The 10,190-nt window shown below is 55.6% G+C and overlaps 1 protein-coding gene across 2 annotated transcripts; it reads right to left on the reverse strand.

Moving 5' to 3' along the window:
* Positions 1 to 4,063: 4,063 nt before the first annotated feature.
* On the reverse strand, positions 4,064 to 7,852 carry LOC134057614 (zinc finger protein 239-like). 2 transcript variants are annotated; one of them, XM_062514590.1, is made up of 3 exons: positions 7,387 to 7,852; positions 6,892 to 7,032; positions 4,064 to 6,705 (listed from the first exon to the last, which is right to left on the reverse strand). In XM_062514590.1, exons 2-3 carry the CDS (start codon positions 6,971 to 6,973, stop codon positions 5,789 to 5,791), a joined length of 999 nt encoding a protein of 332 aa, XP_062370574.1. In that variant the 5' UTR covers positions 6,974 to 7,032; positions 7,387 to 7,852; the 3' UTR covers positions 4,064 to 5,788. The 2 variants fall into 2 exon arrangements, with proteins under 2 accessions (XP_062370574.1, XP_062370573.1); XM_062514589.1 differs by having other exon boundaries at positions 6,892 to 7,851.
* Positions 7,853 to 10,190: the final 2,338 nt, after the last annotated feature.

A 10,190-nucleotide genomic window follows, 5' to 3' on the forward strand; every position in this document is an offset into this window, starting at 1 on the left:
TAGTGAAGGAGATGGGCCAAATGCTGAAGGAGTACCTTTCCCCAGCTCTTGAGAAACTCTCCCTCTGCCTTAAAGAGGGAGAACCTGATGGTGCAGCAGTGGAACCCACAAATGTTACATCTCTCCAGGCTCCAGCTGAACTGCAAGGGCACTCACAGCCAGCAGCAGTTGCCCCCGTGGAAACTAGAAAGTCTAAGGTGAAAACAAAGCACCTAGATAATAATGATCAGAAAGCAGGGCCCTCACAACCAGCAGGGGAGCCAGAGGTTGAGATCGTCACAGAGTCCCTGTCATACGAGAGTCTCCATAATCTCCGTAAGGATGTTGTACGAAGGGGCCGTGAGGCTTTTACAACGTGGTTACTGCGGGTCTGGGACCTTATGGGTACAGGTGTGCAGCTGGATGGTACTGAGGCAAGGAATTTGGGACCCCTAACCCAGGACTCAGGTGTGGATCACATATTCGTAAGGGAACGAGGCCCCCTTTCCCTCTGGGAGCGGCTTTTAATGAGTGTAAGAGAGAGGTTCGTCCATAGAGAGAGAATGCAGGAGCACCACCATAGAATGTGCTGGAAAACCGCTGAGGAGGGGATCCAACAGCTGAGAGAAGTAGCAATACTGGAAGTACTCTTTGGGACGGGTGGACAACGACAATGACCCCGACAAGGTCAGGTGCACAGGGCAGATGTTGTGGAATCTGGCACACCTGGGGCCATCTCAATACACCACATTCATTGCAGCCATTAATGCTGACACCAACCACGAGACAGTGGGTTCTGTTGCCGATAAGCTCAGAAATTTTGAGAGTATAATGAATGGCCCAATGCAGGCTCAGGTCTCTGCCGTGATTAGGGAACTCAGATAGGAGTTCAAGGAGGAGATAAGAGGGGTGAGGGAGGAGATGAGGAAGGTCAATGCAGCACCAGTGCGAGTCACAGATCCCAGAGTTAGAGCCCAACGTCCCCCAGCTAAGGAGAGAGGATACACCCCACGAGCTGACCTGTGGTTCTTTCTGCGTGACCATGGGGAAGACATGAGGAGGTGGGATGGGAAACCCACTTCTGCCCTGGCAGCACGGGTGCGTCAACTCAAGGAGGGAAACACTAACCAAAGGAGCTCCACTAAAGTGAAGGTAGCCTCAACTTCCCATAACCAAGATGCAGGGTATTACAAAAGGGAGGATGATTTGTCAGATCCCCTTGAGGGAACCTCCAACATGTATGCCCAGGAAGGAAATAATAACCAGTGCTAGAGGGGCCCTGCCTCTAGCCAGGGAGAGGCACGGGAAAACTGGGTCTTTTGGACGGTGTGGATCCGATGGCCTGGCACATCAGAGCCACAAAAACATAGGGCCTTAGTTGATACTGGTTCACAGGTCACCCTAATACCATCAGAACATGTGGGGGAAGAGCCTGTTTCTATTGCTGGGGTGACAGGGGGATCACAGGAATTGACTTTGCTGGAGGCTGAGGTGAGCCTGACTGGGAAAGAGTGGCAGAAGCATCCAATTGTGACTGGCCCAGAGGCACCGTGTATTCTAGGCATAGACTTCCTGAGGAATGGCTATTACAAAGACCCAAAGGGACTCAGGTGGGCTTTTGGAATAGCTGCTGTAGAGGCAGAAAACATTAAGCAATTGAACACCTTGCTTGGACTGTCAGAGAACCCATCTGTAGTGGGACTCCTGAAGGTGAAGGAGCAGCAAGTGCCAATTGCCACCTCCACAGTGCACCACCGGCAGTACAGGACAAATCGAGATGCCGTGATCCCCATCCACAAGATGATCCGTGAGCTGGAGGGCCAAGGGGTGGTCAGCAGAACCCACTCACCCTTCAACAGCCCCATCTGGCCTGTGCGCAAGTCTGATGGAGAATGGAGATTGACTGTGGACTATCGTGCATTGAATGAAGTGACTCCACCGCTGAGCGCTGCCGTGCCGGACATGCTGGAACTCCAGTACGAGCTGGAGTCCAAGGAAGCAAAGTGGTACGCCACCATTGACATTGCCAATGCATTTTTCTCCATTCCTCTGGCAGCAGAGTGCAGGCCTCAGTTTGCTTTCACCTGGAGGGGCGTGCAGTACACCTGGAACCGACTGCCCCAGGGGTGGAAACACAGCCCCACCATCTGCCATGGACTGATCCAGGCTGCACTGGAAAAGGGTGAAGCTCCAGAACATCTGCAATACATTGATGACATCATTGTGTGGGGGAACACGGCAATGGAAGTATTTGAGAAAGGAGAAAAGATCATCCAGATTCTGCTGGGAGCCGGTTTTGCCATCAAGAGGAGCAAAGTCAAAGGTCCTGCCCGAGAGATCCAGTTCCTGGGAGTAAAGTGGCAAGACGGGCGGCGCCAAATCCCCACTGAGGTCATCAATAAGATCACCGCGATGTCTCCACCAACCAACAAGAAGGAAACACAAGCTTTCCTAGGTGCCATAGGCTTTTGGAGAATGCACATTCCTGAGTACAGCCAGATCGTGAGCCCTCTCTACCTGGTCACCCGGAAGAAGAACGAATTCCACTGGGGCCCTGAGCAGCAGCAAGCCTTTGCCCAGATCAAGCAGGAGATCGCTCATGCTGTAGCCCTCGGCCCAGTCAGGACGGGACCAGAGGTGAAGAATGTGCTCTACTCTGCAGCCGGGAACAAGGGCTTGTCCTGGAGCCTTTGGCACAAGGTACCTGGTGAGACCCGAGGCCGACCTCTGGGATTCTGGAGCCGAAGTTACAGAGGATCTGAAGCCAACTACACCCCAACAGAGAAGGAGATCTTGGCTGCTTATGAAGGAGTTCAAGCTGCCTCAGAAGTGATTGGCACAGAAGCACAGCTCCTCCTGGCACCCCGACTACCAGTGCTGGGGTGGATGTTTAAAGGGAAGGTCCCCTCTACCCACCACGCCACCGATGCCACATGGAGCAAGTGGATTGCCCTCATCACACAGCGCGCCCGTATCGGAAACCCAAATCGCCCTGGGATTTTGGAAATAATTACAAACTGGCCAGAAGGTGAAAATTTTGGTCTTGCCGATGAAGAGGAGCAAGAACAAGTGACCCGGGCTGATGAAGCCCCGCCATACAACCAACTGCCAGCAGATGAAACTCGCTACGCTCTTTTCACAGACGGTTCCTGTCGCATCGTGGGGATGAACCGGAAGTGGAAAGCAGCCGTATGGAGCCCCACACGACAGGTTGCACAAGCTACTGAAGGAGAAGGTGGATCAAGTCAACTTGCTGAACTCAAAGCTGTTCAGCTGGCCCTGGACATTGCTGAAAGAGAGAAGTGGCCAAAGCTTTACCTTTACACTGATTCATGGATGGTAGCCAATGCTCTGTGGGGCTGGCTGGAAAGATGGAAAAAAGCTAACTGGCAACGTAGGGGAAAGCCAATCTGGGCTGCTGATGAGTGGAAAGACATTGCCAGTCGGGTAGAGAAGCTACCCGTAAAGGTCCATCATGTAGATGCCCATGTCCCCAAGAGTCGGGCTAATGAGGAGCACCAACACAATGAGCAAGTAGATCAGGCTGCAAGGATAGAGGTGTCACAGATAGACTTAGACTGGCAACACAAAGGAGAGTTGTTCCTGGCTCGATGGGCCCACGATGCCTCAGGTCACCAAGGCAGAGATGCTACCTATAAGTGGGTATGAGATAGAGGGGTGGATCTCACCATGGACAGTATTTCCCAGGTTATCCATGACTATGAGATGTGTGCTGCCATCAAGCAAGCCAAGCGAGTGAAGCCCCTCTGGTATGGGGGGCGGTGGTCCAAATATAAGTATGGGGAGGCCTGGCAGATTGACTACATCACACTGCCTCAGACACGCCAAGGCAAGCGTTACGTGCTGACCATGGTAGAAGCCACCACTGGATGGTTGGAGACCTACCCTGTGCCTCATGCCACTGCCCGCAACACCATCCTGGGCCTGGAAAAACAAGTCCTTTGGAGACATGGTACCCCTGAGAGAATTGAGTCAGACAATGGGACTCATTTCAAGAACAGCCTCATAAGCACCTGGGCCAGAGAACACGGCATCGAGTGGGTGTACCACATTCCTTATCACGCACCAGCGGCTGGGAAAGTGGAACGGTGCAATGGGCTGCTTAAAACCACCTTGAAGGCACTGGGCGGGGGGACTTTCAAAAACTGAGAGATTAATCTACCAAAGGCCACATGGTTAGTGAACACCCGAGGTTCCACTAATCGAGCAGGCCCTGCCCAGTCTGAGCCCTTGAGAACACCAGATGGGGACAAGGTTCCAGTGCTGCATATGAGAGGTATGCTAGGAAAAACTGTTTGGGTGAACCCTGCCTCCAGCAAAGACAATCCAATTCGGGGGGTGGTTTTTGCTCAAGGGCCAGGGTGTACCTGGTGGATCATGCAAAGGGATGGAAAGACCAGATGCATACCCCAAGGAGACATTGTTTTAGGGTGAACTACCTACAATACTGTGCCTGTATCTGTAACTGTATGGATGTCTATAATTTGAAGATTTTTAATTTGATTTGGCATGATGGTAGGGGAAAATTCGGGGTGGATAATGTTGAGGGTTAGTTCTTTCTTTTTTTTTTTTCCCTCTGTGGAATTTTCCCCATTGTCATGCTAAGATACCTGTTGACTGGGCCCTGGTGACAAGGGGGAGGGGACGGGAGGGAAGAAGCAAGCCCCGCGAGATTCAAACAGCCAGAAGAGGAAGAGGAAGGCTGGACCTCGGCCCATTTCTCCCGCGGAGTTCGGACGAGAAGGACGATCGCCGTCTGTGTCCCATCCCAGCGTCGGGAAACCACCATCGGACCCTGCCCGGCTGTCTTCTCGCTGTGAACTACCACCATCCAGCACTCTACTGAGCACCGGGACCGACACCGTGAGCGGAGAGCTCTCTCTCCATCTCTCTCTCCCCCTGGAACAGCTCTGCCATCACCCCCAGCCCTCCTGCAGCTCTGCGGGAGCCACCCGCCCCCAGCACCGGGAACTGCAGCTCAGGGAAAAGGTGCCTGCAGCCAAAAAACACTGGGACTGAGTTACTGTTCTGTTTGTGGGTAATTTCATAGCTGTTGTTGTTCTTGTTTGTCTTGTTAAATATACTAGTAAAGAACTGTTATTCCTACCCCCATATCTTTGCCTGAGAGCTCTCTTAATTCCGAAATTATAATAATCGGAAGAATCATATTTTCTTTCAGTCCAAGGGGAAGCTTCTGCTTTCCTTGGCAAACACCTGTCCTTCAAACCAGGACACCCCAGTTACAGGGCTTTCAAAGGAATGAACAGAAACCTTTTTGTTTCAAGGCCAAAACAAAAGAATTTATGTGTCCCTGCTGGCAAAGCATCCACATGCTTGGCTGGGTGGGAAGAACCCTTTTTGAAGGGGTTTCCACCCCACCATCTCCAAAATTGTGGGGTTTGCCCCAATATGTTCCCATTTGGCTGTGGAAGATGCCCATGAGCCAGAAAGGATTAAAATGATGGATTTCTATTGGAGAAGACCTCCAAGGCCATTCAGTGTTGCTTGATACCACCAGAAGATGCAAAGAGTGAGATTTTTCTCGGGTCAGAAGTCGACAAACGTGCTCTTCACAATGGATTTCTGATGTTGATCTGTGGATATGTCCAGGTGCTCAAGGGAAGCCAGGAGGATGAAGAGCCGCCCAGCCAGGTGTCTTCCTAACATGGATCACCGGGGCTCTGCCCACCAGGGGTCACTCGGCATCATCCAGCACAGATCCTGCCATGGAGAATGGAGCTGGAGCAGCACATGAAGCTCTTCCTGCACTTGATTTGCAGGGCTTCCCTTAGTGGTGCCTCCATTGGTGTTTGGTCAGGTGAGAGCTCTGTGAAAAGCTCTTCCCACACTCAGAACACTCATAGGGCCTCTCCCCAGTGTGGATGCGCCGGTGGGTGACGAGGTTGGAGTTGTGCCTGAAGCCCTTCCCGTAGTCGGGGCAGCAGAAGGGCCTCTCCTCTATGTGAATGCGCTGGTGCAGGAGGAGACTGGAGCTGGTCAGAAACCTCTTGCTGCATTTATCACACTCATAGGGCTGTTCCCCTGTGTGGATCCTTTGGTGGACAATCAGTTCAGAGCTTGTCCTGAAGCACTTCCCACACTGCCCACACTCATAGGGCATCTCCCCAGTGTGGATGCGCCTGTGGGAGACAAGGCGGGAGTTGTATTTGAAGCCCTTCCCACAGTCAGGGCAGCGGAAGGGCCTCTCTTCTGTGTGAATCCGCTGATGCATGACGAGATTGGAGCTGGTCTGAAACCTCTTCCTGCGTATGTCACATTGATAGGGCCTCTCCCCAGTGTGGATCATCTGGTGGCGGATCAGTTTGAATCTCGTACTGAAGCTCTTTCCACACTCCCCACACTCATAGGGCCGTTCCCCCATGTGGATTCTCCAGTGCCAGATCAGGGAGGATCTCTTGCTGAAGCTCTTCCCACAATTTGAACACTTGTGGGGCTTATCCGCATCATGAAGATGCTCATGGAACCCCAGCTCTGAGCTCTGGCTGCAGCTCTGTCCGGTTCTTTGGCCCTGGTTCTCCTCCTCGGATACCCAAGAACTGTGTTTGCAGCCCATCCTCATGTGGGATCTCCCGGGCTTTTCCTCCTCGCTGGTTTCCTGTGCAATGGAGCTGCTCCAAACAGCCTCTTCCACAAGGTTCTGCTGCAGGGATTTGTCCTCCCTGGTCTCCATCCTCAGCTCCTTGTCTAGAGGGGGAAGGACAAGGAGAGGATGGGATTTGCCTCTGTTCCAGAGGGAGGGGGAAGGAGATCCCCCCAGCACGTCCCTGGCAGGACGGCGTCGGCAGCGGGGCTGTCCTGCAGCCGGGGGCCGTGCTGGGCTGGGAGATGGAGCAGGACAGAGGGTGAAAGGGGCAGGGACTTCCTCCTCACCTGCCTGGGGCTCCGGGGGCATGTTCTTCTTCCTCACGGCCTCATCCTCCATCGGGCCAAGGTTTAGGAATGGGAAATCCATTTTTGGGGGAAAAGAAGGGTTGAGCGCGTTGGGTTTATGTTCCTGCGGGCCAAGTTCAGCTGGACAAGCCAGTGCCCCTTTCAGCCTCAGAGAGCCTGGGGCCGCTTATCACCAACCTCCCACACCCCTCCAGGCTGCCGGGGGTCCCCCGGCTCCGGGATCGCCCCTCTGCGCTCTCCCCGCTCCGGGGTTCCCGTATTCCCCCACGGCTCTCCCGGATATCCCCAGAACCGATCTCGCCCCCTCTCCGCCAGAACGAGCGATCGCAATGTGGGACCCGCCAAGATCCCTCCCGGGGCATTTCCGGCTGAGCTTCGGGGTCCTGCAAGATCCAAACATCTCCTGCCCCACAAAGAAACCTCCAGGAGACCTCCCCACGATGGATTTGGGGCGAGCTCCCCCTCCCAGCTCACCTGCGGCTTCCGGGGGGAGGGGTGATGCCGGGGAAGTCGGGGAAGCTGCGGCCTAGAGCGGGCGAGCGAGTGAGCCGCTCGGTTCTGCTGCTGCTCTTCCTTCCACTACTCTTCTTCCTTCCGCTCCTCCTCCCCCAGCCCGGCCCGGCCCGGTGCCGACGCGCAAAAGCAGCCGCGCTCCGCCCTGGGGGATTGCAAAGCGGTTGCGCCCCGCGCGGCACTGGGAAGTGATACTGGGAGCACTGGTAACGATCCTGACAGCACCTAGAAGCAACTGGGAGCGCTCTCCCTGCCAGTACCGCTCTTACTGGGAGCACTGGGAGGGAACTGGGAGCAAACTGCGCCTAGACCCGGCTACAGCCGGTGGTGGGCGGTGTCGGAGCAGAGGGCGTGGTTATGCAAATCTAGGAGCGATCGCGCGCTGTGATTGGTGTGCGGAAGCAGCGCGGGGTTCTCCCTGGTCACGTGAGGGCGGGAGCGGTGGGCAGAGCGATGGCGGCGGCGTGCGGTGAGAGGGAACGGGAATGGGAGCGGGAGCGGGAACGGGAGTGGGAACGGGGACTGGAATGGGGACTGGAATGGGGACAGGGACCGAGAATGGAAACAGGGAATGGGGACAGGGACCGGGAATACAGGACCGGGAATGGGGACAGGGACTGGGATAGGGACAGCCCCGTGTCATGCCCTGGGGACCGAGGAGGGGACAGGGACAGGGGAGGAGCCAGGGACTGGGCTGTCGCACCGTGACCTTGCTGAACTGGGAGCTCGCGTGTCTCATTTTCGGGGCTCCTGCCCCCCACCTTCCCCCCCCCCCCCCCCGGGGGTTCCTCTCGTCGTGTTCTGGGGGGGAAGCAGTCAGCACCCACAGTACCCCTCCAGTAGCTCCCAGTATCCCCAGTAACCTCAGTGCTGCCAGACCAGTATGGGGGCTTAAGATAGATCCTGGTTTGGTGTCCAGTTCCAGTGCCCAGCCCCAGACCCGGTGTCCATTGGTCTAGTCCCAGTCCCCACCACGTTTCCAGCTGCTGTGTCATGATGCCAGGCATTGTCCCAGGTGGCTTCCAGCCCCAGTGCCAGTCCCAGTTCCCAGGGCCATGATGCCAAGATTGGGCTTGGTGTAGGGCCCTGGGCATGACTGGGGCACAGCGTGAAGGGTTTCATGGGACATGGGACTAAAGACATGAAACATGGGACATGGGGCATATAGGACATGACACAGGGTGCAGGGTGTGGTATAGGACACAGGACATGACCTTGAGCATGGCACAGGACACGGAACAGGACACAGGGACAGGGGACATGATTTTGGAGCATGGTACCTGCCCCAGCCCGTGATGCATGAGTTCCTGTGCCCACATGTGCCCCACACGTCACCTGCCACCCCCCCTGCGGCACCACCATGTTCTCACCGGTGTCCCTCCTGCCTGCTGGGTACAGTTTGGTGGCCTCGGATGTGGCCTTCCCAGTGTGGGTCCTGCTCTGCCACAAGCCCTGGGGACATCATCCCTGCCCAGTGGCACCAGGTGTCTATCCATCGGCGATAACTGGGACAAGTCCCACACGGTGGCATCAGGTGGCACCTGTGCCACTGGCAGCAGAGATGTCTACAAGGGGGTAACTGAAGGGACAGAACAGGGTGCAGGTGCTCACAGTGTCCCTGTCATCCACAGGGGGTGGTGATCAGGGGTGTCAGGATGAGGTGGTCATAGAGGTGCCACCAGGGGTGTGGTGATACCAAGGCACACATGGCCATGGAAGTGCCGCCGCAGGTGCTGGAATGCCCGTGGAGATGCCACCACGAGCACGGCAGTGCCAGGGGACACATTAGTCTATGGTGTGGCAATGCTGGTGGGCATGGCAGTGACAGGCCAGGCGTGGGGCCAGGCTGGGGTGGCTCCGTGCCCACCCCATGGGTGGCCCTGCTGGTTGCAAGCCGTTTTGGTTGGTGTCTGTGCCAGTGCCTGGCCTGGTGCTACCGTTAATGCCAGCCCTGGCACAGGGACATGCACAGGTGTGGGAGTGACAAGGGGGACTGGGCACCCCGAGGGCTGTGCCAGGCCAGCACCTCCCACCCCATGCCTTTGTCCTCAAGAAGGTGGCACACGGACACCGAAAGGGGTTAGAAGAGTTGGGGACACAGTGGTCATCTGGGGACATGAAGGACCTCAGCCTATGGAGGTGATTTGGGACACTGGTGTGATTTGAGGACGCTGAGGTGCCCCAGTGCTATCCCCAGCACTGTTTCCCTGTCCCCACAGTACCTGGCTGTCCTCAACAAGACCCTGGGCCACTACCCCTATGCTGGCACTGCAGGTGTCACCAGAGATGGCACCAGGCACAGCACTTCTTCCGCACAGGGGACATTGACCCTGGTAATGACACCTTCGACATTGCCTCCAGCGTCATCACTGGTGGGGACACTTGGGGTTTGGGTTTTAGAGTTAGGGTTGGGATTTGAGATTTGGGATACTCTAAAGGCATTTGGGATGGTCCCAAGAGGTTTAGGAGTAGGGTTTTGGTTTGGGGTTTGGGGTTTGGGTTTGAGGTGCAAGGTTTGGGATGGTCCTGGAGTATATGTGATTCAGGATTTGGGAAGTCCCAGGGTTTCTGGGCTCTCAGCATTCCCTGACCCCAGTCCCAAGCCCACAGAGTGCCTGGGGGTGTACCCTGGAGACCCCCAGCTGCTGGTGCTGGATTGCACTGACAGCAATTTCACCCTCCAATTCCACAGGTAAATCCCACAAGTCCCACCCAGGGAAGTTTCCCATCCCTAAAATCCAAGTGTTGGATTTGCGACCCCTTTT

This window comes from Cinclus cinclus, unplaced genomic scaffold (assembly GCF_963662255.1).
Source record: "Cinclus cinclus unplaced genomic scaffold, bCinCin1.1 SCAFFOLD_168, whole genome shotgun sequence".
Lineage (NCBI taxonomy): Eukaryota > Metazoa > Chordata > Aves > Passeriformes > Cinclidae > Cinclus > Cinclus cinclus.

Excerpts from the sequence above, each read along its gene's own strand:
- LOC134057614 (XM_062514590.1), bottom strand. The coding sequence starts at position 6,973 with ATGGATTTCCCATTCCTAAACCTTGGCCCGATGGAGGATGAGGCCGTG. Across the intron at positions 6,706-6,891 it reads GCCCCCGGAGCCCCAGGCAG|ACAAGGAGCTGAGGATGGAG; the intron begins GTGAGGAGGAAG and ends TTCCCCCTCTAG.